The following is a 27,301-nucleotide window of genomic DNA, read 5'->3' as shown; positions in this document are numbered from 1 at the left end:
ATGCCCCAGCACATTCTCTGCCAGGCAGCCTGACACAGCAGTTAAGAGCCAGGCTTTGGAGTCAGACTGCCTGGGGTCAAATCCAGGCAACGTGTTTACTGGCTGTGCAACCTTACTCACTGTTGGAACCTTGATTTTCTCATCTATAAAAGGGAACTAATAATAGCTTCTTCACGAGCTGTTAGGAGACTTAAAGGGAGATGCACATGGAGCACCTTCAGAAACACTCCTCACATCCCGGCTGTCGGCCTCCCTCCTCCAGGCTGCAGGCTCACTTGCCATGGTCACATGCAGGCACCTGGGGCACCAGCCCTCGGCTCCTCCTATGTGGAGGCAGACACGATGCCAGAGAACAGGGAGGAGGGATCCCAGTATTTTCTCCCAAAACACGTCTCCTGGTAGGGCCCAAGCCCCAGCCTCAGCCAAAGTTCATCCTTTCATGAGCCAACATCCAATAATTCCACAACTAAACAACTCATTCTACACTCCGCAGATACTAACACAAGCTGCCCATGTCTGGAACAGATGTCTCTTTCAGAGTATCTGCCTCTTAAGCTCTATTCTATAAAGGAAGAGTCAGCAAACTCTTCTGTAAAGGGCCAGATAGTATGTTTTTTATATTTTAGGTAAGCTTTTTATATTTTAGGCTTTGCAAACTATTTGGTCTCTGTTGCAACTATTCATTTCTGCATTATAGCAGGAATGCAACCATAAGAATGCACACACACACATAAACATGCATGCATGCACACACCCACACACACACCCCCCCACGTGTACACACATGCATCCACAAGCAGCCTACACAAAGCCACTTAGGTATGCCAGCCCATTCCCTGGCACAAACTTTACACTTGACACGATATATATGTGTACATATCTATTTATTTGAGAATGCCAGTATGGATGGAGTGGAAGCATGTGCCACTGCGGGGAAGCAGGACTGGGGTCCCTACAAATGGAAGACCTTTCAGACATTCTTACCAGGTACCTTTGGGATGTGGTTCTGTACTTTTAACCTGAACAGCAATCGAGCTGATATTTTGGAGACTGTGACTGATCGTAAGGAAGGATGAAGAAGGCACTCCCGCAACAGCTTGATTCTGTCAGAGCTGGGAGTGGGACGGCCTCCCCCACCTTCCCCAGGGAGGAAACACCAACACCCCCAAGCCACCCGGGCAGGTAAGAGGAGCCAGCACAACACAGACAGGAAGGGCCTCTGCATTTTCCATCAAAGGAAGGGTTTGTTCCCAAACGTGTTTTCCTGGGCTTCGCTGAGTTTTGCTCCTAGTAACATAAAATCAAAGCAGGCCGGGCGTAGCGGCTCATGCCTGTAACCCCAGCACTTTGGGAGGCCAAGGCGGGCAGATCACCTGAGGTCAGGAGTTCGAGACCAGCCTGGCCAACATGGTGAAACTCCGTCTCTACTAAAAATACAAAAATTAGCCGGGCGTGGTAGTGCTCACCTGTAATCCCAGCTACTCGGGAGGCTGAGGCAGGAGAATCGCTTGAACCCAGGAGGCAGAGGTTGCAGTGAGCCAAAATCATGCCACTGCACTCCAGCCTGGGCAACAAGAGTGAAACTCTGTCTCAAAAAAAAAAAAAAAAAAAAAAAAGAATAAAATCAAAGAAAACGGCCAGGCGTGGTGGCTCACACCTGTAATCCCAGCACTTTGGGAGGCCGAGCCAGGCAGATCACCTGAGGTCAGGAGTTCGAGACCAGCCTGGCCAACATGGCGAAAGCCCGTCTCTACTAAAAAAAAAATGCAAAAAATTAGCCAGGCATGGTGGCGCGTGCCTGTAATCCCAGCTACTCGGGAAGCTGAGGCAGGAGAATTGCTGGAATCCAGGAGGCAGAGGTTGCAGGGAGCCAAGATTGTGCCACTGCATTCCAGCCTGGGTGAAAAGAGTGAAAGTCTGTCTCAAAATAAATAAATAAATAAGAATAAAATCAAAGAAAACAAGGGCCTATTATGTCCCAGTAGAGACTGACCATCCACACTGTTTAGTAAAGTGAGTTAAAACTTGAAAGTCTGTTAGGAGATTCACCTGGGGACAGTGACGGTTGGATGTACGTCACTCCCCATGTTTCCAAGAATGCTTCCCACAGCTTGTCCAGTGCAGACTGGGGAACATGCTGGGCAGGCACGGACCAGGCCAGGCTGCTGACAGAGCACTGGTGTTCCCTCGGCAGCCCCCCGTGGCAGTGGGGTCTCCTAAGGCCCAGCGTTGACAGTGCTGTCTGCGTGAGGCCCTCACTCCTCCCCGGAAGCGGCAGGACTCTTGAAGACCTCAGCGTCTTCTGGCTTCAGAGACCCTGAAAACTGTCGCAGATGAACTTCCTCAGGCTGAGCAGAGTGCCTATCTCGACCACTTGCCTCTCTTAAAAGCGGGACCAGGGCAAAGTTCTTCCAGTGTCTGCCTGAAACTGAAGTGTAAAACACTATTACTACCTTGGATGCAGCAAAACATTCACTTCTTGGCCTCCCAAGTCTCCAGATAAAAGGAGGTCCAGGCCGGATGTGGTGGCTCACGCCTGTAATCCAGGCACTTTGGGAGGCCAAGGTGGGTGGATCACCTGAGGTCAGGAGTTCAAGACCAGCCTGGCCAACATGGTGAAACCCCATCTCTACTAAAAATACAAAAAAAAAAAAAAAAAAAAAAAATGGCCGGGCATAGTGGCACATGCCTGTAATCCCGGTACTTGGGAGGCTGAGGCAGGAGAATCACTTGAACCTGGGAGGCACAGGCTGCAGTGAGCCGAGATTGCGCCACTGCACTCCAGCCTGGGCGAAAAGAGCAAAACTGCATCTCAAAAAAAAGAAAGAAAGAAAGAAAAAAAAAGGAGGCCCAGGCATGCAAGTGCTTCCTGAGGCACCTGGATCGGTGCAACGTCCTCCTCCCTCAACTGCTCAAAGAGCCTCATGCACTCTTGCTGTTCCTTAAATTCTCTTCCTCCATCCCACCCCAACTTGCTTGCAGCCTCACGAGAGCCCATCGCCTGCCGCTCTCAGCCTCCATCTCCTCCCTGCCCAAGTGGGAGGGAAAGGAGGTCCCCACAGAGCAACGCCGAGGCCTGTCCTGTGAGTGGCTCAACACCAGGGCAGCTCTGGGTGATGAGCACCAGCCAAAGAGGCAGGATTTGGGGTCCAGGCCCACTGGGTGACAGCCTGGGCGACAGAACAAAACTCCATCTCAAAAAAACAAAAAATTATAAAGGTGCAATCAGGCAGCCTCCAACCATCCCCCATGCCTGCCCCCGTTAACATGGATGTGTATATCCCTGCCACTGGGTCGACGTCTTTATAAATATCACAGTGAATGTGCAGTGCTGTAAACCGCCCACAGTGTCACGCAAACGTAATAAAATCAACTGCCAAGTGAAACAGCAAATCTTGTCAAAGATGTGGGATGTCACTAAATCAACAAGAGTGACATTGAAAAACTACTCAAATCACACGCAACGCTATCTTTCAATAGCTCTCTGGCAAAGTTAGACCAGTTAACAACTGACAAAGAGATCATCAATAAGCATTATTACGGGATGCAGGGATTGCTTCTAACTAAACTCACAGGAAAATCACACGATCGCAAGAGGCCTGTGGAAAAACCGATGGAGCCCTCGAGCAGTTTTCTAAAAATGAGCCTTTGATAAAATAGATTTTCGCTTCCAGCTATAATGGAGTATCTAGTACTGGGCTAGCCATCCTGCTGTCAACGATCACAAAACTAGGCAACATACGTGCAGCAAATGTTTTTCAGAGATAGGACATCAGGCAGTGAAAAACGGCAGTCCCTCAAATAACACCAACTTAGCAGCTAAAGATTTTTTAAAATTAAACATTAAAAAAAGGCCGGGCACGGTGGCTCACACCTGTCATCCCAACACTTTGGGAGACCAAGGTGGGCAGATCGACTGAGGTCAGGAGTTCGAGACCAGCCTGGCCAACATGGTGAAACCCTGTCTCTACCAAAAATATAAAAATTAGTTGGGTGTACACATATACACCATGGAATACTATGCAGCCATAAAAAAATGATGAGTTCATGTCCTTTGTAGGGACATGGATGAAGCTGGAAACCATCATTCTCAGCAAACTATTGCAAGGACAAAAAACCAAACACTGCATGTTCTCACTCATAGGTGGGAATTGAACAGTGAGAACCCATGGACGCAGGAAGGGGAACATCACACTCCGGGGCCTGTTGTGGGGTGGGGGGAGTGGAGAGGGATAGCGTTAGGAGATATACCTAATATAAATGACGAGTTAATGGGTGCAGTACCCCAACATGGCACATGTATACATATGTAACAAACCTGCATGTTGTGCACATGTACCCTAGAACTTCAAGTATAATAATAAAAAAAAAAAAATTAGCCAGGTGTAGTGGCAGGTGCCTGTGGTCCCAGGTACTCAGGAGGCTGAGGTGGGAGGATCACTTGAACCCAGAAGGCAGAGGTTGCAGTGAGCCAAGATCGTGCCACTGCACTCTAGCCTGGGCAACAGAGCAAGACTCCATCTCAAAAATAAAATAAAATAAAAAATAAAAACTGCAATTCCCAAGAGAAGTGAAATTCACAAGGGGAGCCCTGTGAGCTCCCTAACTTTCTGCCTAGGGACAATTTCCCCAACTACAACGCAGGGAGCTGCAGTTGAAGAAGGGCATGGAATTGCCTTTGAGTTAAGAAGAAATCAAGAGCTGGGCAGCGGAAGCAGCTAGAATCTGTGGATCAGAGCACAGGAGAGGAGGAGGAAGGATTTATGGGGGTGGAAGCCCAGAAGTCTTTGGGGCACATGGGTTCCCCACAAGTCCTTGCTGAGAGCTGAGCTGTGCTAGTTCATGGTGTGACTGCATGAGGGTGACCAGAGAGTGGCTCAGAGTATTTAAAGGGTGTTAAGAAGGTCTCTGGGCCTCTGAGGCCCTCAGTACTACTCAACCTTTAACGTCTCTGTCCCACTTTCATAAAGATAGAAAACAGAATAGGGGCCAAGGGGTTAGGGACCAGGGGACAAGGGGTCAGGGAGAAGGGGACATGGAGTTATTATAAGGGAACAGAGTTTCCGTTTGGGATGATTAAAATGTTCTGGAAAAAGGCCGGGCACGGTGGCTCACGCCTGTCATCCCAAAGTGCTGGGGTGCACACGTGCAGAGTGAGGGACAGGGCTGAGGATGCAGGGCGGGGCTGGGCTGCATCCCCTGGGGCGCTGAGGACAGGTGCCTGGGCTGGAGGCGCTGGCACAGCCACTTGCACGGGCCCAGTGAGCCGTCAGCCGTCAGCTGTGACAGCATGAGTGAGGCACCTGAGGTCAGGAGACCAGCCTGCCCAACATGGTGAAAACCCGTTTCTACTATAAAAATACAAAAATTAGCCAGGCGTTGGTGGCACGCACCTGTAATCCCAGCTACTCGGGAGACTGAGGCAGGAGAATCGCTTGAAACCAGGAGGCGGAGGTTGCAGTGAGCCCAGATCACGCCACTGCACTCCAGCCTGGGCAACAGAGCGAGACTCCATCTCAAAAAAAAAAAAATGTTCTGGAAATAGATAGTGGTGAGAGTTGTACAGTAATGTAAATGTACTTAATGACACTAAACTGTACACTTGAAAAGGATTTAAATGGCAAGTTTTAGGAGATAGATATTTTACCACAATTTTTTACAATTAAATACAAAGTAATTCAAAAACAGTGTTCAGGGTTGTAATTATAACTCAAAATTTGTCCACTATAAACTATGCCTGCTTCATTTTCAAGTAAGTGTCCTCAATTAGACATTTATTTAATGTTTTCTATTAAATGTTTCCCAGTAACTGTTAAACAGCTTTCTTTCTGGTAGTAATTTTCCTCAGGGTTTTTCTATTTGTTCTTTTTTTTTTTGAGACAGCGTCTCGTTCTGTTGCCCAGGCTGGAGTGCAGTGGTGAGATCTCAGCTCACTGCAACCCCTGCCTCCCAGGTTCAACCGATTCTCCTGCTTCAGCCTCCCGAGTAGCTGGGATTACAGGTGACTGCCACCATGCCTGGCTAATTTTTGTGTTTTTTTTTAGCAGAGATGGGGTTTCACCGTGTTGGCCAAGCTGGTCTCAAACTCCTGGCCTCAGGCGATCCGCCCATCTCAGCCTCCCAAAGTGCTGGGATGACAGGCATGAGCCACTGTGCCCGGCCTCCTTGGGGTTTTTCTGCTCAAGGCATCCCCTTTCCTCTTCTCACCCTCCCCTCTTCTCCACCTGCCCAGATGTGTCCATGAGCGACAAGTGTTCCCGTCTGCCTGTTTATGTCCCCACAGCCTCACAGAGCTATGACACATGCACACGTGCAGAGTGAGGAACAGGGCTGAGGAGGCAGGGCAGCCCATACAAGGAGGCAGGGCGGGGCTGGGCTGTGTCCCCTGGGGCGCTGAGGACAGGTGCCTGGGCTGGAGGCGCTGGCACAGCCACTTGCATGGGCCCAGTGAGCCGTCAGCTGTGACAGCATGAGTGAGGCACTCGAGTCAGCCCGTGACTACGTGCTCATGGCCGATGTCAGGAGCTGCTACAGCTCCTGGGTCCTGGGGGAATGAGGAGCCCGGCGAGGCGTGGGGAACCTGCAAAGCTCCCACTGCCCAATGTCAGGCCACCAGCCAAGGAGGTGCCAAGCACCGGCCCTCACGCCTCACCTCTGCTTGACCGCAGGGAGAAGCTCAGGGTGCGCTTGACGCCCTCACAGTTGCCCGGGTCTTCGTTGATGATGCCCACGTTGGTGTTCCAGGTGGTCCAGTTCACCTCGTCCACCCTGCAGGGTAAGGGGTTGGGAGAGCCTGAGAGCTGTGCCCAGCTTCCCAGGCCGAGGGCTCTGCCCACAGGCCAAGCCCGAGAAACCCACCCATCGGGATGGAGATGTGGTGGGTTGGGGAGGGCAGAGAGGACTTGATTTTTGGACACCATCCTCAAAGATGTGACTCTGACCATGCTGTGAGGCCCAGGGATTTTACATATTGGACGCCAGGCTCTGACCCTGCTCACTAGACGACCCCTTCTGGACACCTCGAATTTTCCAGAATTTAGTGTCTGGGCCCCCCCAGCTGAGATCTAAGATGGTCCCCGGTGCATGCCACAGCTGAGCTCAGGACGGCCCCAATCCCTGCAGCTGGCGTTGGGAGAGCCCCCTGTGCTGATGAGCAGCTCCTCATGGAGGCCGAGGCAGGCTCTGTGTCCACAGGGGAGCCCTGAGGCACCCAAGCTCTGATTCAGGTGGAGCCTGGGCGTTACCTGAAGCACCACCTGTAGTCGTCCTTGCCATCAGGGGTGTATCCCACCTGCAGCAGCTTGCCTGAGCGGAAGGCCTTCCTCATGCACTTAAGGAAGCTCTTCTCCGTGTCCAGGATGGTGATGGCTCTCTGCAGGAAGACACCAAGGACAGAGGAGCTGAGGGGCAGAGGGTGCATCCCAGGGCCACCCTGGCTGCCAGCATCCACCTCCCCAGGAGCTCTCCCAGACCCAGATGCCTCCGGGGTGGTTGTCCAGTGCCCTCCACGCTAGCTTTGTTTCTGTAGCCTGGCGGGGGTACACTCTATGCAAGGGGCACAGCCCGGCCAGCCCAGACCTGTCCAGGTGCCACTGGTCCCTGCCGGGCCTGGGCAGGGCAGCCCCAGGAGTGATACGGAGTGTCCCAGACCCTGCCCTGAGGAGCTCACAAGGGGCAACATAGGGTAGGGGCTGAGAGCAGGGCCATGAGTGAGACTGCCTGGGCCAGGTCCTGGCTCTGCCACTTACTAGCCACGTGGCCTTGAGCACAGATACCTAACTTCACTACGCCTCAGTGCCTTTATTCAAAAATGGAACAGTATAGCCAGGCGCCGTGGCTCATGCCTGTAATCCCAGCATTTTGGGAGGCCAAGGCAGGCAGATCACCTGAGGTCAGGAGTTCGAAACCAGCCTGGCCAACATAGTGAAACCCCATCTCTACTAAAAATATAAAAATTAGCTGGGTGTGGTGGTGTGCGCCTGCAATCCCAGCTACTAGGGAGGCTGAGGCAGAAGAATTGCTTGAACCCAGGAGGCAGAGGTTGCAGTGAGCCAAGATCGCGCCAATGCACTCCAGCCTGGGCGACAAGAGCGAAACTCCATCTCAGAAAAAAAAAAAAAAAAAAGGAACAGTCATAGAATCCACTTCACAGGACAGTTGTGAGGATTAAATGAGATCAGGTGAGACAGACACTTAGTACAGTCCCTATCACAGAGAAAGTGCTTCTTCATAAGAACAAAACTTACTATTAGTATTTGGGGATGCAGATGTGGCCCACAGGGCTCAGGAATGCAGTTGTCAGGGCCCTGCCTCACGGTAGCTGCTCCCCCGAGTCTGGCCTCTGGTGCCCACCTTACACCAGGCTCCTCTGAGGTGGACGCCCTGTGGGGCTGAGCCCTCCCCCTTCTTCCCTCCAGGACCACCCGGACCACAGCCAAGCACGGTGTCTATAAACCCCGGCTGAGCTCCTCTGCCCCTGAGCAGGTGCTGGGCCGGGGAACTTGCTGGAAGTCCACTGAGGGAGGTGCTGAGGCTGGATCCCCGGGCCTGGCCGGGCTTTCTGCTCCCTCCTCAAATCCTGCAGGGCTCATGTGCCCAGCTGGGTAAGGCAGCGGGTAGAGAGGCCCATACCCTCCTGGCCACACACTGCCCCCACCCACCCACCCACCTACCTGCAGCTTCCAGATGTTCTTGCTCTCCTGTGCGATCTTGTTGACAGTCTCACCCATGAGGGCGATGAGCATGTTGAGCAGGAGGATGTAGGTGAGAATTACGTAGGCCAGCAGCAGGATGGTGAAGACAGCCTTGAAGTCGTAGTTCTCGGTGAACTCCAGGTCGCCCATGCCGATGGTGAACTTGAACAGCTCCAGGCAGGTGGAGTACAGGCTGTTGTAGGAGCTATCGGGTGGCCTCCAGCCAGGCCCCCGCCACCTGTGCGACGTGGACTCAGACGGCAGGGAGTCGTTCTTCCCGTCTTCGATCAGCGTCACCACCGCTACAGGGCACGGGGAGGGCGGGGTGCCACTGGATAGAAGCCAATATCCCAAGTCCCCTGACATACACCCTCCTGCTCAGCCTCAAATAACTTTGTGAGAAGTTATTTTTAAAGCACCCCTTCTTTAAAACTATCAAAAATTTTTCATAGTATATTTTTAAGAACTTTATCATCATCTGCTAGAAAAATAAATAAATATATAAATCTCTACGTGCAATGTGAATACAGCCACCTTTGTGCAGTGCACAACCTGCTTAACCGTACATGTCGGCTCTGGCTCCACACCTGCTTTGTCTATCACACCCTGTTGGCCTGCATCCCTCAGAGGTCCATTTTGCTCCATGAGCACTGAGCAGCTCAGAGCAAAATGACCTCTCCCCATGTGCTGCCTGCTTCTATGGGAAGTGTGGCCCAGAGCCTGAGAGCCTCTGCAGCAGCTGTGCATCGCGGTTGCTGCCTATCAGTATCCACTAACCCCCTGGCCTCGTCCCTTCCTGTACCTACTGAAATGCAGGGCCTTCAGACCCAGGTGCCAGAGCCCACACCTATTAGGTCTCTCCTAGTCACAAGCGCCCATCCCTCCCAGCCAGAGATTCCAACGCAAGTGGCAGGGTGGGGACAGGGAGGGTGCACCACGTGAACCATGTAACTGTGGGACTCGGATGAGCATCAAAGCAGGGTCCAGTGCTCAAAAAACGATGTGGAGGCCGGGCATGGTGGCTCACGCCTGTAATCCCAGCACTTTGGGAGGCTGAGGCAGGTGGATCACCTAAGGTCAGGAGTTTTGAGACCAGCCTGGCCAACATGGTGAAACCCCGTCTCTACTAAAAATACAAAACATTAGCCGGGCGTGGTGGCAGGTGCCTGTAGTCCCAGCTACTCGGGAGGCTGAGGCAGGACAATGGTGCGAACTCTGGGAGGCGGAGGTTGCAGATCGCGCCACTGCACTCCAGCCTGGGCAACAGAGCGAGACTCTATCTTAAAAAAAAAAAAGATGTGGACATGTCAAAAGAGCACAGGAGCCAGCTGGAAGAGACTCCAGTGCCTAATCTCAGACAATTTGAGTATAAAATAAAAGAGGATAGTAAGGATTATAACTCATTTAACAAAGTGAGAATCCATGAAAACACAAGACTCCATGAGGCCATTCTGATACAAATAAATACATAGAAATGGGGAATGGTTAGCTCTTCTCTATAATAGAATGCCAGGTAATAAATGCAGAAGCAGTGATGGAGTTAGAAGATCAACTTCTCCGGGCACGGTGGCTCACGCCTGTAACCCAGCACTTCAGGAGGCCAAGGCAGGCGGATCACCTGAGGTCAGGAGTTCGAGACAAGCCTGAGCAACATGGTGAAACACCATCTGTACTAAAAATATAAAAATTAGCCGGGTGTGATGATGGGCAGCTGTAATCCCAGCTACCCAGAAGGCTGAGGCAGGAGAATTGCTTGAACCTGGGAGGCGGAGGTTGTAGTGAGCAGAGATGGCACCACTGCATGCCAGCCTGGGCGACAGACAGAAACTCCTTCTCAAAAAAAAAAAAAAAAAAATCATCATTTGGCCACCATCATAGGATGAAGTGATTCAGGTAAGACTCATCAACGGATGCTAAATCTCCTGGGTGAAAGCCTGATGAGAAACAGGCTAGTCACATAGTTTCAAAGCATCTCCTTGAAAAGTATCCATTACAAAGGTAAATATAGTAGCTTTATAGTGGAAAAGTCTGGCAGATCCACCAAAACCAAGTCATCAAAGCTAACGTCACCAGAAGTGAGACAGACATCACGTGACTCCCAATAAAACACACAGCAGAAGACACACATCGCTTCTTGATATTCTGGCCAAAAATGCATGCCCGGCTATAATCATGAGGAAACATCAGACACACCCAAATTGAGAAACATTGTCAAAACCACTGGCCTCTACTCATTACAAATTCTGAGGTCGCAAATGACAAGGGATGACACAGGAACTGCCCTGGATTAAAGGAGACTCAGGCCAGGTGCGGTGGCTCACACCTGTCATCCTAGCACTTTGGGAGGCTGAGGCGGGTGGATCACAAGGTCAGGAGTTTGCAACCAGCCTGGGCAACATGGTGAAACCCCATCTCTACTAAAATACAAAAAGTTAGCCGGGCATGGCGGTGCGCACCTGTAGTCCCAGCTACACGGGAGGCTGAGGTAGGAGAATTGCTTGAACCCGGGAGGTGGAGGTTGCAGTGAGCCGAGGTCGTGCCACTGCACTCCAGCCTTGGCGACAGAGCGAGACTCCATCTCAAAAAAAAAAAAAAAAGTTGAAAAAACAGCTGAGCCAAAATGCTGTGCGACAGCCACAGCACTTCCAGCCTGGAAAATTCTTAAAGCATTTTATATAACACGTGGCCAAGTCCTGGGGCTCATTCCAGTGTGTCCTCTGTCCACCCTCTCAGTCACCTGCCCACCCGGTGCCTTCTCATTCAGCTCCTGGCAGAGTCTTCAGAAGGCTCAGCCAAGCCGGACCCCTGCCCTCTCCCAACCCTGACCAAGCTCATTACCTGTGGAAAACCCAAACAAGAAGACGACGTAGACGAACATGAAACGGCACAGGTCTCTCAGGATCATCTGCAGGAGACAGCGGGCTCGTCAGAGCCGAGGCCAGGCCCGGGAGGAGCTGAGAGAAGAGCTGGGCCGCATCAGCCTGGGGATGCATCTTGAGAATGTGCAGGACGGTTTGCTTTGCTGGTTCTCAGCTCAGGGGTCATGAGGGAGTCACCCACCCTTCCCCCATGGCCTTTGCTCTGGTCTGGAGATGGAGGCCTGGTGTGCAGAGGGGTCAGGTTTCAGGGGACCCCCCTACACACACCTGGGTCAGGGCAAGATTGCTTGATTCTTGGAAAATGGGCTGGGGGCTAAACCAGCCCCTTCCCAGGCACGACAGACAGGATGGGTGGAGTTCTTGGGTCAGCCTCTCACACGCCGACGAGGTAAGCGGGCTCTGAGGAGATCCACTGGGGCCCAGGGCACCCACCTTCTCTATCATGACGGCGTAGATGCCCATCTGCTGGAAACCGCGGGTGTAGTAGAGCATGTTGGTCCAGCCCAAGGCCAGGGAGAACACCATGGAAGCCACGTACTCCTTGCGGTGGCTGAAGTATAGCACCACGGTGGCCAGCATGAACAGTGACTGCAGAAAGCTGAGGGTGGAGGGGCAGAAAGCACCGTCTATGGACACCCGGGAGGCCTGGCACCCCCAGAACAAAAGGCCACAGGCTGCTCAGAGGCCCAGACTGCAGGCCGCGATAGGAGCTAGGGTTGGGCTGTCCTGACTCCTTCAGCCCAGGCGTTCTCCGTGGAAGCAGCATCGTCCCCAAGGAGCAGAAACTGGCTTGATGAGGAGCTGTGCAAAATCTCACTCTCTTTATGTAGAAAGCACAGATATAAATACAGTACATAAAGGCCAGGCGCAGTAGCTCACGCCTTTAATCCCAGCTCTTTGGGAGGCCGAGGCACACAGAGCACAAGGTCAGTAGTTCGAGGCCAGCCTGACCAACATAGTGAAGTCCCACCTCTACTAAAAATAAAAATAAAAAAATTAGCCAGGCCTGGTGGTGCACGCCTGTAATCCCAGCTACTCAGGAGGCTGAGGCAGGAGAATCGCTTGCACCCGGGAGGCGGAGGTTGCAGTGAGCCGAGATCATGCCACTGCACTCCAGCCTGGGAGACAGAGCGAGACTCTGTCTCAAATAAATAAATAAATAAATAAATAAATAAATAAATAAATAAGTACATAAAAGGATATATAGTGGCCAGGCGTGGTGGCTCACACCTGTAATCCCAGCACTTTGGGAGGCAGATCACTTGAAGTCAGGAGTTCAAGACCAGCCTGGCCAACACAGTGAAACCCCGTCTCTACTAAAAATACAAATATTAGCTGGACAAGGTGCACCCCTCTAATCCCAGCTACTGGGGACGCCGAGGCAGGAGAATCGCAATGCTGTGTAGAACACTGCTTCTCTTAGGCAGGTAAATCAGTATGTGCTAAACCTACAGACCTTGCCTCTTGAGTTTGCCTTTTGGGGCTAAAGTATGGGTATCTCAAAATTGGGGGAAAACAGGGGAAAAGAACCCATTCGACCAAAAAGATGCCTGCACTCCTATGTTTATCAAAGCACCATTTACAATAGCAAAGCATGGAATCGATCCAGGTGCCCATCAATGGTAGACTGGATAATCAAAATGTGGTACGTATATACCACGGAATACTATGCAGCCGTAAAAAAGAATGAAATCACGTCCTTCGCAGCAACATGGATGCAGCTGGAGGCCATTATCCTAAGCAAATTAACACAGAAACAGAAAACCAAATCCCACATGTTCTCGCTTATAAGTGGAGCGAAACATTGGGTACCCACAAGCACAAAGACGGGAACAATAAACACTTAGGATTCCAAAAGTGGGGCAGCCGGGAGAGGGACAAGGGTTGAAAAACTACCTATCAGGTACTATGTTCACTACTTGGGTGACCAGATCATTAGACCCCCAGACCTCAGCATCATACAATATACCCACCTAACAAACCTGCACATATACCCCGAAATCTAAATTCTTTAAAAAAAATTAAAATAAAAAAGTGTACCTTTCACCATCATGTAAAATAAAGCTGATTCTAGTTTTACTTGTCCAAAAAAAAATTGGGTGAAAGGATGCGGTTTGTGAGTCCTACGGACAAGCTAGCTGCAAGAGGATTCGAAATTATTCCTTGCTCTTCCAGGAAGGAAGAGCTCAGGACAGGGGCTGTGAGCCGAGATCCCAGGAGACAGGTCCTGGAAGGCCCTCGGTGCACACTGGGGCTTGAGGCTCTGGCTTACTTTCTGAACGAAGGAGGTTTCCTGCCACATCCACACTGTTCTATTTATTTATTTAGAGATGGAATCTCGCTCTGTTACCTAGGCTGGAATGCAATGGCACGATCTGGGCTCACTGCAACCTCCGTCTCCCGAGTTCAAACTATTCTCCCACCTCAGCCTCCTGAGTAGCTGGGATCATAGGTGCGTGCCACCATGCCTGGCTACTTTTTGTATTTTTAGTAGAGACGGGGGTTTCACCATGTTGGCCAGTCTGGTCTTGAACTCCTGACCTCAAGTGATCCGCCCGCCTCAGCCTCCCAAAGTGCTGGGATTACAGGCGTGAGCCACCGCGCCCAGCCATCCAAACTGTTCTAGAACTGTGCTTTCACTCATCTGCTTCCTCCTAAAGCAGTGGTTCTCAACCAGGAGTGATTCTGGCACCATCCCCCAAAACAAGTGAGGGGCTTTTGGCCATATCTGGAAATGTTCTTGATTGTCAAGACTGGGGGATGGGGAAGAGCTCCAGGCATCTGCGAGTAGAGGCCAGTGATGCTGCCAAATATTCTACAATGCACAGGGCAGCCCCCACCACCACCACCACAACTAAGCACTCTCCAGTCCAAAATATCAACAGTGCCAAGGTTGCAGAACCCCCGTTAAAGATAGGAAACTCCCCAAAGGCGGGCGCCATGTCTGTTTCATCCAGTATTCCAGGGCCAACCCCGCGAAAGGCAGATGGATGGACAATGAGTGGGAAGGTGAACGAGGGTCCGTCTCACTTGGACTGTAACTCACGGCACGGTTTCTCGATCCCTGGCCCCTGGCACATACCTGGCACAGAGCAGGCCCTCAGTATTCATTCATCCCCCGAGTATGTATTGAGTGCCTTCCGTCATTCCCTCAGCATGTTCCTTGAGGTCCACTATGTGCCAGGCCCGGCGTGAGTGAGAGCTCAAGTGAGAACTGACTTCAGTCACCTGGGGACTGGACTGGGAATGAGTCAAAGTGTCACTTACAAAAGCATCTCACTGTAGCTATCCACAAACAGGGTCTTCATCGATGGCCGCCTCTGCAGGAAATACTGAATCTGCAGGTAAACACAGAGAGTAAGATCCCAGGCAATGCTCGATGTGGCTAAATGGTGAGCACTCAGATGCTTCCTAAATGGCACCACGATGGGGTGGCCGAATGTGGGAAAGCACAGATTGTGAAAAGAGCAGACCGGCATGGGTCAGGCCAATGGGTGACACTACGTGGCCCAGTCAGTAGAGATGGTTAAAAATACACAGTGGAAGCCAGGCGCAGTGGCTCACGCCTGTCATCCCAGCACTTTGGGAGGCCAAGGTGGATGGATCACCTGAGGTCAGGAGTTCGAGACCAGCCTGGCCACCATGGTGAAATCCAGTCTCTATTAAAAATACAAAACAATTAGCTGGGTGTGGTGGCAGGCACCTGTAATCCCAGCTACTCATGAGGCTAAGGCAAGAAAATCACTTGAACCCAGGAGGCAGAGGTTGCAGTGAGCCAAGATGGTGCCACTGCACTCCAGCCTGGGTGACAGCGAGCCTCCGTCTCAAAAAAAAAATTACACAGTGGATTTACAACTATACCCAGAAGTACAGACAGGAAGGAAAATCATTAAAATGTTATCAGATGCTGTATTGAATTGGGCAAATTGTTTTCTTCTTTCTAATTGGAGCTTTTTCCTATTTTTTTTTTTAAGAGATCAGAATCTCACTATGTTGCCCAGGCTGGTCTCAAACTCCTGGCCTCAGCCTCCCAAGTAGCTGGGATTACAAGCATGAGCCACTTTTTTCTTAATTTTTCACATGCCGTGCATACTTTTTTCTTAATTTTAAGTAAGTGTTAAAATAAAAATTCTTGTAACGAGCTGCCACTGTCAGCCGTGAGTCCTGTCCAAGACACCCCCACACTTCTGCTCCCTCCCACAGGCCAATCCTGCTTTTGCCATTCCAGCCACACTTGCTACTGTGGCGCTGTACTTTACTGTAATGTAAGCCATGAGTGTGAAAAGAAAGACAGTTGTCTCTGTGAAGACAAAGTTCGATGACAGAACAATTCCATAAAGGTGAGTGACTTAAAAAAAAAACTGGATAGAGCTTACACCAAAAAAGACTGGGGGATAAAAATTACAATCGAAGGCCAGGCACAGTGGCCCAAGCCTGTAATCCCAGCACTTTGGGAGGCCAAGGCGGGCAGATCACGAGGTCAGGAGATCGAGACCATCCTGGCTAACATGGTGAAACCCCGTCTCTACTACAAATACAAAAATTAGCTGGGCGTGGTGGCGTGCACCTGTAGTCCCAGCTACTCGGGAGGCTGAGGCAGGAGAATGGCGTGAACTCAGGAGGCGGAGCTTGCAGTGAGCGCAGATCGTGCCAATGCACTCCAGCCTGGGCGACAGAGCGAGACCCCGTCTCAAAAAAAAAAAAAAAAGTCACAGTGGAGCCCAGGCATGCTGACGGCTTCCTGTAGTTAGTTCCACCTACTCCAGAGGCTGAGGTGGGAGGAACACTTGAGCCCAGGAGACAGAGGTTAAAGTGAGCCATGATCACGCCAATGCACTCCAGCCTGGGTGACACAGCAAGACCCCATCTCATAAGAATTAAAATTACTACAAGGGTTTCTGGAGTCAAAAAAAAAAAAAAAACAAAACCATGATCATCTCAAATTCTACATTCAGACTTTTTTTGTACGCATCTAAGTTCCCACTCTTCTTTAAAGAAGCTGAAACTAGAAATCTTAGATTATATAAATATGGTTTTTGCAAGAAAGGTGACATAAAATCTGAAACAGTGAGTCCCACATTCAAAGAAAAGATTACTCCTGCATTAAAAAAAAAAAAAAAAAAATGGCCAAGGATTGCACATGTTTGAGTTTCCAGTTAAAAATAAAACAATTCCTTGCTGGTGTGATGGCTCATGCCTGTAATCCCAGCACTTTGGGAGGCTGAGGCAGGTGGATCACCTGAGGTCAGGAGTTCGAGACCAGCCTGGCCAACATGGTGAAACCCCGTCTCTACTAAAAATACAAAAAAACTAGCCGGGTGTGGTGGCAGGCGCCTGTAATCCCAGCTACTCAGGAGGCTGAGGCAGGAGAATTGCTTGAACCCAAGAGGCAGAGGTTGCAGTGAGCCGACATCGCGCCACTAGCCTCCAGCCTGGATGACAAAGCGAAACTCCATCTCAAAAAAAAAAAAAAAAGATTCTAGTATGCATGGAGATTTCCTTCATTGCTCAGAGCTTTAACAGATTGGTTTAACTAAAAAACTACCAGTCGTGATCCTATCACTTAAGAGGCCTCCACTCTGCCCCTGTAATTAAATATTCCATTCCGTGGAGTGGCTGGAGTGTCTGTTTTCAAGCCTGCCTGCCTTGGGCCCATGGAGATGCCCTGAGCACCCTCCAGCCCCGCGGTGACTGACTGAAGGGCTCTCATCTTCACCTCTGCGTCTCTCAGCTCCCCAACCAGGGCCATTATGTGTCTGATGAATTAAAAAGCGAGTGAGCGCTGAGGCATTCTCTTGGCTTTTGTTTTGGTGATGATGGAAACTCACAATGTAGGAAGGAATGCTTACCCCTCGGAAAAAGAAGTAGACTCCTCCTAACACAGACAGGATCTCTCCAGTTACTCGGAAATAGTCTTCAGTTTTTTCCATCTTAAAGGGAGGCTGTGAGATGCAGAGAAGTTGGTGACTCCATTTACTCATTCAGTCATTCAACAAACATGGACCAGGTACCAAGCCCTGTGATGAAACCATAGTCCCTGCCCAGGAGGCACAGCCTCCATCAGGGGAAGGACACACAAAGACAGTGTGTTATTAGGGAGTGCCCACAAGAAGGCCCCTCTGTGGGCCTGATTCCCCAAAATGGCAGCCTGCAGGTGCCAAGCGGAGCATCTTACAATGCTGTGCCACCTCCCAGGCAATGTCCTGGCAGGCCCGGAGCGCCTCCTCGCTGGGAGCAGAGTGATGGACAGCAGGGTGATGGACAGGTGGAAGCACTCTCACGGACCCCAGGCCACACACATCCCGCCGCCACCCCAGCCCATGGCCAGCCTCCCACGAGTGTCAGGGACTCCCGCTGACCATGGAGGGAGAGACTGTGCCACACACACTCGTGGTTGTCACCCTTGTGTTTCAGTTGCCATTTCCTGGAGTGGGTCACCATCCACATTTCCTAAGCACTAGTTCATCAGCTTGCCTTACCAGCACATTTTTCTCTTAAAAGGAAGTCACTGGCCAGGTGCGGTGGCTCACACCTGTAATCCCAGCACTTTGGGAGGCCGAGGCGGGCGGATCACCTGAGGTCAGGAGTTCGAGACCAGCCTCCAACATGGAGAAACCCCATCTCTACTAAAAATACAAAATTAGCCGGGCGTGGTGGCTCATGGCTATAATCCCAGCTACTTTGGAGGCTGAGACAGGAGAATCACTTGAACCCCGGAGCCAGAGGTTGCGGTGAGCCAAGGTGGCACCACTGCACTCCAGCCTGGGCAAGAGAGCGAGACTCCGTCTCAAAAAAAAAAAAAAGGAAGTCGTTATGTGGCCTTAATAGGTGGACAGAAATCGGGTTTCATGCAATTATGAAGTTGAGTTTTTAAAGTAAACATGCAGCCGGGCACGGTGGCTCACACCTATAATCCCAGCACTTCAGGAGGCCGAGGCAGACGATCACTTGAGGTCAGGAGTTCAAGACTAGCCTGGCCAATATGGTGAAATCCCATCTCTACTAAAAATATAAAAATAAGCTGGGCATGTTGGTGGGCGCCTGTAGTCCCAGCTACTCGGGAGGCTGAGGCAGAAGAGTCACTTGAACTCGGGAGGTGGAGGTTGCAGTGAGCTGAGATCGCGCCACTGCACTCCAGCCTGGGTGATGGAGCGAGACTCCGTCTCAAAAAAAAAAAAAAAAATTAAGTAAGTAAACTTGTAAAGTGCCCTGGAAACAAAAGCAGCAAATTAAGTGCCCTGGGTATCGGACACGAAGGACTAAGTCCAGAAGTTCGATGAGGTCTTGGCTCTTGGCAGAGGAAAAATCTGGTCTCAGGCTAATTTGATGGATGGCCCAGGGCCTGGCACAGAGCTGCTCAAAAGTCTAAATCCAGGGAATGAATAATGAGCAAGTGGGTGAATAAAGAGGGCAGGCAAGCAGGATGATGGTGGGCTCTGGGCTTACACCAGCCCACATCCCTGGGGACCCCCAGGCCAGAGGTGAACCCTGTCCCGAGCCCAGATTTCTGCATGATTTCTTTTTCTTTCTTTTTTTTTTTTTTTGAGACACAGTTTCACTCTTGTTGACCAGGCTGGAGTGCAGTGGTGCCATCTCAGCTCATCGCAACCTCTGCCTCCCAGGTTTAAGCGATTCTCCTGCCTCAGCCTCCTGAGTAGCTGGGATTACAGGCATGCGCCACCACACCTGGCTAATTTTGTATTTTTAGTAGGGACGGGGTTTCACCATGTTGGTCAGGCTGGTCTCGAACTCCAGACCTCAGGTGATCTGCCTGCCTCGGCCTCCCAAAGTGCTGGGATTACAGGCGTGAGCCACCAAGCCCGGCCCCTGCATGCTTTCTAACCAAGTACACCCCATCTATAATCAGGGACCTGAGTCACTATACACTCAGCCCCACAGGACCTCAAGGCTAAAGGAGAGGGACTGAGAAGCAGGAAGGGGGCGGGTCGCCCATACAGCCTGAGGCAGGGGAGATGGGCACAGGGATACAAGGTTCTCCAGGTTCTCCATCCATCGCTCCCGCAAGCCGGGAAGGAGTCCAGGGCAGAGCCTGGGCCTGGGGTTGAGGAGGCCTCTCCGGAACGCCCACACCCCTTCCCCACCACCCGCAGCCTCGCCCACGAGGCCTGAGCCTCTGGCCGCACCACGCCATCCACGGGCCTGTAGTAGGCAGCCATGGTGAAAATGATCATGTAGAGGCAGTAGATCAAGAAGTTGAAGTAGAAGATGCGCTTGACGAATCTGTCCCACTTGTCCTGCAGGAGTCGGTTCAGCGGCTCCACCAAGAGCATGTCGTGGCGATTCTAGGGGGAGCGGAGAGAAGTGAGGTTCCCTCCTGCAGCAGGAAGTCCTCGCACCCCCACGCCAGCCCGTGGTGCCCCTCACAGCCATGTGGCCCGCACAGTCCTCAGCCCACGGAGCAGGTGAGACGGGAGGTCTGAGCCAGCCGGCAGCCAGAGCCTGGGGCTGGTCCCAGCACCGCCGCGGCTCCCGGAGGGACCTGCCCTCTTGGCCTCAGTGTCCCCAAAGGTGCAGTGAATGGGGTGAAACTGGACAAGCTCTTAAGTGCTCACTAAATGGCCCACAGCACTGCCCAACAGTCTATGCCCACTGTGTCTAATAACTCACTCCCGAGAGCCCACAGGAATGAGAAGTAGTTGGCTTGGGAAGAGCCTGGGCATGAGGGGCTGAGGGCAGGCAGGAAAGAGCCTCTGGGTCCTCACTTCTCACGTTTCCAGCCCTGGGTCGGGCAGGGCGGCAGGGAACTAGGAGGCCCTTCCTCCCCAGGAGGGCCCAGTGCCTCATGCCATCATTACAAGTATGCTTTGGGGCAAATGTCTCATATCCAGAGATTTTGATAAAGTTCAAATAGGCCGGGTGTAGTGGCTCACGCCTGTAATCTCAACACTTTGGGAGGCCGAGGCAGGTGGATCACTTGCGGTCAGGAGTTCAAGACCAGCTTGGCCAACATGGTGAAACTCTTTCTCTACAAAAAATACAAAAATCAGCCAGGCATGGTGGCAGGTGCCTGTAATCCCAGCTACTTGGGAGGCTGAGGCGGGAGAACTGCTTGAGCCCCAGGAGGCAGAGGTTGCAGTGAGCTGAGATCACGCCATTGCACTCCAGCCTGGGTGACAGAGCGAGACTCTGTCTCGAAATATAAAATAACATAAAATAAAATAAAATAACATAACATAAAATAACATAAAATAAAATAAAATAACATAAAATAAAATAAAAATAAGTTCAAGTATCCCTGAGACTGATGAGCAAAATCAGATCATCCCAGCCTCCCTCAGGCCATCGAGTCCAACCCCCACCCCAAACCTAAGCTCCCTCAGAGAGGTTCCTGATCAGTGTCTTCTTGAATACCTTTGAGGATGGGAAACCCCTTCCTGCCTCGAGAGGCTATGGAGGCTCACTGCCTGTAGGGAATACCTCTTCTTTGGTCTTCTCTCCTTTCCACTAGTGGTCCTGGCTCTGCCCTAGGGTCCCCAGGACAAGTCCACACTCCTTGTCCCTGAGAGCCTTCAGAGACATGAAGATGTCAGTGGTGGTCCCAGAGCCTCTCCCCCAGGTCAAATACTGCAGTCCTTGTTGAGGCCACCTCCTATCTGGGCCACTCCTCTGGGAACGCTTGTACCCAGCACTCTGAGTTGGAGGCCCAGGTTCAGCATGGCAGCCCAGGGTGGGCAGAGCAGACCAGGCCTCTCCCAGCCCCGGACTCTGCTCCTGTAAACGCAACCTCTGACCTGTGAGACGTCGTGGAAGCCCCTCACTGCTGATGGCACAGACTCCGGCCCCCAAGTCTGCCTTAGGAGCTCAGAGCATCACCTTAGAAAGAAGGGACAGGTAAGGTGGCCTTTCCAAACAGCGTGGCAGGATGGATTACTCACCAAGTAACACTAAGACATTCATTTGGAGCCAAAATATTTAAGTAAGATGCCTACTTCACACCTACACAAAAATAAATTCTTGTCCTGGGGCAGTGGTTCACACCTGTAATCCCAGCACTTTGGGAAGCCAAGGAGGGCGGATCACCTGAGGTCAGGAGTTCGAGACCAGCCTGACCAACATGGAGAAACTCCATCTCTATTAAATACAAAAAGTTAGCCAGGTGTGGTGGCGCGTGCCTATAATCCCAGCTACTTGGGATTCGAGGAGAATCGCTTGAACCTGGGAGATGGAGGTTGCAGTGAGCCAGGATGGCACCATTTCACTCCAGCCTGGGTAACAAGGGCAAAACTTCGTCTCAAAAAAAAAGAAAAGAAAAGAAAAGAAAAATCCACAAGCCCTGCCATCAAGTGAAAAAAAAAAATGGTTGTACATTGTGTATAATCTGATCCCATTTATGTAAACAAAATGAAACTGTGCATTTTTAAATAGTATAAAAGGAAGGTCCTTTTGTCTATGCACCTCTGAAACGTTTCTGTTTTTACGGGATGATAATCATGTATGGTTGCTATGCTCAGGGAAAATTCAGTGGGCATGAATGGGGACGTGAGGCTGCAGGGCCTGGGCTGGGGGGCAGCAGGCTTTCACTCACGAGAAGCCAGCTGGAGCTGGACCAGGGGCTGGGATTGGGGCTGGGGTGCAGAGGCCCTGAGGCCCTCCCTGGCTGTGCCCCAGCCACTCACAGGGGTGTCGCTGCTGCTGTAGGCGATCACCTCCAGCACCGAGTTCTTCTCGCAGGTGTCGATGCAGGACAGGTCGTACAGCGAGGAGTGCACGGGCCCGTAGGCCCACTCGGTGAACTTCCTGGACAGGTGCCTGCACTCAGGCTCCTGGATCTCCCGCTGGAGAATATAGGCCAAGACCTGCCACCGGGGAGCAAGAGCCCGTCAGAGGCCAGCCCCAGGCTCCACCTCAGACGGTACCTCAACAACCAGCTCTGCTTCCCAGCTCAGCTGGTGGCCCCACCCAAGCCCCAGGCGAGTCTCCACCCACTCCTGACCACCATCGAGATCAACCAGCCGGCCGGGAATGGTGGCTCACGCCTGTAATCCCAGCGCTTTGGGAGGCTAAGGCAGGTGGATCACCTGAGGTCAGGATTTTGAGACCAGCCTGGCCAACATAGCAAAATCCTGTTTCTCCTGAAAATACAAAAAAAATTAGCCGGGCATGGTGGCGTGTGCCTGTAATCCCAGCTACTCGGGAGGCTGAGACAAGAGAATCACTTGAACCTGCGAGGCAGAGGTTGCAGTGAGCTGAGATTGTGCCACTGCACTCCAGCCTGGGCAACAAGAGCGAAACCACATCTCAAAAACAAAAAGTCAACCAGCCAGCTGCCTCGGATAGTACCTGCACCATATCAGGCCCACCATCCCCTCACAGCGAGACCCCAGCTCTACCATCTCACCATGAAGGACGGTGGTGGTCCATTCTCGATAACCTCAAGCCAGAAAGAAATAAAGAGAATGCAAGAAATGAGAGCCAGATGGGGTGGCTCATGCCTGTAATCCCAGCTACTTGGGAGGCTGAGGTGGGAGGATCACTTGAGGCCAGGAGTTGGAGGCCTGTCACCAGGAGCCACCAGCTGGAGCTGGGAGCTGGAGCCACCAGCCTTGTTACCTAAAGCTCCTGCTTGCCATGGAAAAACACCAACAGCTTTTTTCTTTTCCTTTTCTTTTTTTTTTTTTTTTTGAGACAGAGTCTTGCTCTGTCACACAGGCTAGAGTGCAGTGGCGAAATCTCAGCTCACTGCCACCTCCGCCTCCCAAGTTCAAGTGATGCTTGTGCCTCAGCCTCCTGAGTAGCTGGAATTATAGGCACCTGCCACCATGCCTGGCTAATTTTTGTATATTTAGTAGAGGTTTCACCAGGTTGGTCAGGCTGGTCTCAAACTCCTAACCTCAGGTGATCCACCCACGTCGGCCTCCCAAAATGCTGGGATTACAAGAGTGAGTCACCGTGCCCAGCCCAACAGCTTTTCTTCTGTTCCACCCTAGGCAGTCCCTCCCCCATTGCCCAGCACCCCACCCCACCCCGTGTCTTGTTGCTGATACTCAGAGCTGGAAATCCAAAATGGCACGTTGGCCACGCAGGGTTCTGCCCTGCGGCTCCCAATTTCTCAGACTTATTCTAACAGCCCTACAGGCTGGTATGACAGAATCAGAGTCCCGCACACACAGATAGTGACGCCAGGCTCCCGCAGTGAGTCAGGCAGTCCTCTCCCATGCCACCATCCCCGCACCGCACCAGCCTGGGCCGAAGCCCCCTCTTACCCCGATCTTCCCGGTCCCGGCGGCCAGAGCCAGCGGCGTCATTCCCTTCTTGTTGGTGAGCTCCTCCAGCTTCAGGGTCGGGTGCAGTTTGGCCCCCAGGATCAGAATCTCATTGTACATGCTCGTCACAAACTTGGTGTTGTCGGCCGTGTTGTCGGCCACCTCCACCAGGGCGTGCAGCACCGTGTTGCCCACCGAGTCCCTGGCGCTGATGTCGGCCGGCTGCCAGGAGTTCTGCAGCAGGAACTTCACGATGCCCAGCTGGTTGGTGCACGCGGCCAGGGACAGGGGCAGTTCACCTGCACGAACACAGGGCCCAGGTGGGCCTCAGGAGTGAGATCCAGCTGGCCCCTGAACCCCCGGCCTCCAACTCCCTCTGTCTCTGCCCAAACCTCCCCTTAGCAAAAGCCAAAAAGATCAGGGTCTGCCACGTTGTCTCCCTACCGAAGTAGAATCCAGGCCGCCCTTTGGTTTTCTTAAAGAAGTCCCCATGGGCCGCAGCCTGGACGTCTGCTCCGTTCTCCACCAGGAGGGTCACCAGGGCCATGTTGCGCCTCTCGATGGCGATGTGCAGCGCTGTCTGGCCTACAGAGGACGCGCACTGTTGGCTTCAGGTCACAGTCCTCTGGGGCTGCCGGGACAGGTGCTGAGGAAGGGCTCTGGGCAGGCAGCAGCTGCTGCAGGAGGAACTGGGCAGAAAGTGCCTGGAGGACCCCCCACTGCAGGAGGCCAGGCCAGGGTCCCCCGAGGGGTCCCAGCGAGGTCCTGAGACAGGAGACCCCTGGGAACAGGAAATAACGGGTTGGAAGCCAGAGGATCAAAACTGCCCCAGGGGCAAGGAACAGCAGCAGAGAGAAAGGCTGCGACTTCCAGGAACAGGGACCATCCAGTCAGCAGGGGGAGACAGGGATTTCCCAGGGTCAAGAGAGGAGACATCAGATGGGGGAGGCAGGGACCCTCAGGACCAGGAGAAATCAAGCCAGCAGATGGGAGAGGCAGGGACCCCCTAGGATTGGGAGCCACCAACGCAGTGGCTGGGACAGGGAGTAAGGATCCCAGAGGAGCAGGGAGGCCCAGGGACAACCATGCCTTCCTGGTTCCCGGTGCTGCGGGCTGAGCCTTGCCCGGCCCCGCCGCCCTCCTCACCCTTGTAGTAGCTGTCCGTGTAGCTGGCATTGACAAACTCCTTCAGGCTGTCCGTCTGCCGCGCGATGTCCAGGAGCAGGGGGATGGTGTCGTTCTGCCCATCGTGCAGGTTGAGCATGGCTTTCAGCAGACAGGTCTTCCCTGTCTCAGGGTCTGAAAGACAAAGGGAGGGTCAGGGCAGGCCAGGGCTGGGGCCCTCCCCGGAGCCCAGTGCTGGGGCCACCTTTGAACTCGTTGTCCGTGAGGTGCTTCTTGCTCTTCTGCAGGAAGAGCAGCAGGCTCTCCAGATCCTGGCAGTTATTCTGAGCAACGGCTTCAAAGATACTCCTGCGATCATAGAGCCTGAGGGTCTTCTCGGTGCTGGCGGTGACAGAGTCCTGGGACAGCAGCCTGCGGGCCAGAAAACACCCTCATCTCATACTGTGGCCTCCCCTCGGCCCTGAGGCCTTCGGAGCTTGTCAAGGGAACACGACTAAACCCCAAGGCAAACCAAAAGGGGGAAAGATGATAAAAAAGCTGCCCCTCAGTCTAGGTGACTGTCCAGAAAACCAACGTAACAGGGACAGTGGGGAGCATGTGTCCCCATTCTGTCCCCACCCTGTCTACAGACACCATCTAGAAAGTCACCCGGCTACTCCCAGACCACTGGCTTCTCTCCCTGCTCGGGAGTTCGGGAGGCAGGAGCCTGGTGGGGATGGAGGGAGGTGGAGGCAGGGGTGTAGACAGCCCCTCTAAGGGAAAAGGTGGCCTCACACTCCCCAGAAGTCAGCCAGCCTGGGGCCCTCCCTGCCCTGCCTTGCAGCTCGTTGGAGCTGTGCTGTGCTCTCTAAAAGCCTCCTGCCCTTGAGCTTTTAGACTTCAAGTCCAAGTGTGTGTGGCGGGTAGGCATTGCAGGCGTGGACACGCAGACCCAGCACAGACACCAGCCCCCGTGACTGCACATCCCACGAGGTCATATGAGGAAGGACGCTGGACTAGACCACCCCTAAGGCTCTCCAGCCCCCTGGCTTTGTGACATTTAGCCCAGAAGCCAGACCACCCTGTGGCATCTCCATGGCCAGCTGGACTTGTAGCAGGGAGGGGGGCTCCAGACGCGGACTTACCTGGCACCGGTGGGGCCGTCTCCTGGCCTCTGGATGATGATAACAGGGCTGACTGTGATGGTCGGGCAGGAGTCCAGCTCACCTTCCTCGTGAGGGCAATCCACCGGGAAAGCCTCCTCCGAGTCACCCTTCCCAAAGAGCCGGGTGCGGCTCTTGGCCGTGGAGAGCTGGGGCTTGGCTGGAGGTGGCCTGGAGTTAGGGTCTCCATCCAGGGGGTCTGGGCAGGTGTCCTGTTGGAGTGGGTCCGCAGCCGCCCCCGAGTCTGTGCTGCTCCATTTCTTCATCCTTGCTGGATCCTCTGCAGCCCAGTGTGCAACCTGCAATAGCCGCCACGCCGGGGTTGACTCCCAATGTAAGGACTGCTTATCCTTAGACCCCACCTGCCCTCCTCGCCAAGGGCCCTGTGAAGCAGGGTACCCCCAAACCCCAACTTGCTGCTGCCCCCAGCCCCCTAGAACTGAAGCATTTCCAGGACTGAACCTCTCACCCCAGAGGCCCCAGAGGTGAGCAGGCCTAGCAGCACCCAGGCAGTCCTGCGGCCACTGACGTCGGCCTGAGAGGGTGGACAGGCCCCCGGCTCAGAGCCATCTGCGGTTCTGGGTTAGACCCATCCCTCCTCCTCTCTGGGCCTCAGGTGCCTCCTCTGCAGGGTGAGCTTGATAACCACCGCGCTGCCTCCCTCCCCACACAGAACAAGGAAAACGGCCGGGGTGACCGTCGTGGGCTAAATGCAGGGAGGATCTCGGTGATGAGGATGGCTCAGTCCAGAAGAGCCAAGCAGACTGTGTCCCTGGAATAGGGTGAGCGGCAGAGACTGGCACGCCCTACACCCACACTGCACTGCGGGGCCCTGCTGTGCCACAGGTCCACACACCATCAGCCAGGTGCCCAGGCTACCTTCGCTATTCAACCTCGCTGCCACAGCCACTGAGCTTATACGAGATTTTGGATTTTGTGCTTTTTGTCATTTTTAGGAATCAGCATCTGTCAAGCACCTTGGCCTTGAACATTTAGGTTTTGAGACGGTATCTCATCCTGTCGCCCAGACTAGGGTGCAATGGGGCAATCTCTGCTCATTGCAACCTCCACCTCCTGGGTTCAAGTGATTCTCCTCCCTCAGCCTCCCGAGTAGCTGGGATTACAGGCGCCCGCCACCATGTCTGGCTAATGTTTGTATTTTTAGTAGAGACGGGGAACGCTTAGGCTTTAAGTGATTTGGAGCTGGTGGGTCTTCCAGGCCTAAACACCTAGAGATC

General features: G+C 52.8%; 1 protein-coding gene across 1 annotated transcript; it reads right to left on the bottom strand.

Moving 5' to 3' along the window:
- Positions 1-865: 865 nt before the first annotated feature.
- On the bottom strand, positions 866-26,365 carry LOC129469949 (transient receptor potential cation channel subfamily V member 1-like). The gene is made up of 15 exons (XM_055257187.2): positions 26,046-26,365; positions 25,166-25,332; positions 24,943-25,095; positions 24,241-24,381; positions 23,797-24,095; positions 22,210-22,389; positions 19,717-19,875; positions 17,422-17,514; positions 14,840-14,910; positions 12,005-12,170; positions 11,532-11,598; positions 8,673-8,995; positions 7,245-7,372; positions 6,653-6,768; positions 866-2,428 (listed from the first exon to the last, which is right to left on the bottom strand). The coding sequence occupies exons 1-15, from the start codon at positions 26,327-26,329 to the stop codon at positions 2,256-2,258; spliced, it is 2,520 nt and encodes an 839-aa protein (XP_055113162.2). The 5' UTR covers positions 26,330-26,365; the 3' UTR covers positions 866-2,255.
- Positions 26,366-27,301: the final 936 nt, after the last annotated feature.

This window comes from Symphalangus syndactylus, chromosome 20, assembly GCF_028878055.3.
Source record: "Symphalangus syndactylus isolate Jambi chromosome 20, NHGRI_mSymSyn1-v2.1_pri, whole genome shotgun sequence".
Taxonomy (NCBI): domain Eukaryota; kingdom Metazoa; phylum Chordata; class Mammalia; order Primates; family Hylobatidae; genus Symphalangus; species Symphalangus syndactylus.
The sequence above is the reverse complement of the archived record's forward strand: the minus strand, read 5'-3'. Positions and strand labels throughout refer to the sequence as shown.

Bases quoted from the DNA above. Each gene is read 5' to 3' on its own strand.
- LOC129469949 (XM_055257187.2), bottom strand. From the start codon at position 26,329: ATGAAGAAATGGAGCAGCACAGACTCGGGGGCGGCTGCGGACCCACTC. The intron at 19,876-22,209 runs GTGAGTGGCTGG...CGCTCCCCCTAG, and splicing joins ACAGCAGCAGCGACACCCCT to AATCGCCACGACATGCTCTT. The intron at 2,429-6,652 runs GTGAGGCGTGAG...TTTACACTTCAG, and splicing joins CTCCCTGCGGTCAAGCAGAG to TTTCAGGCAGACACTGGAAG.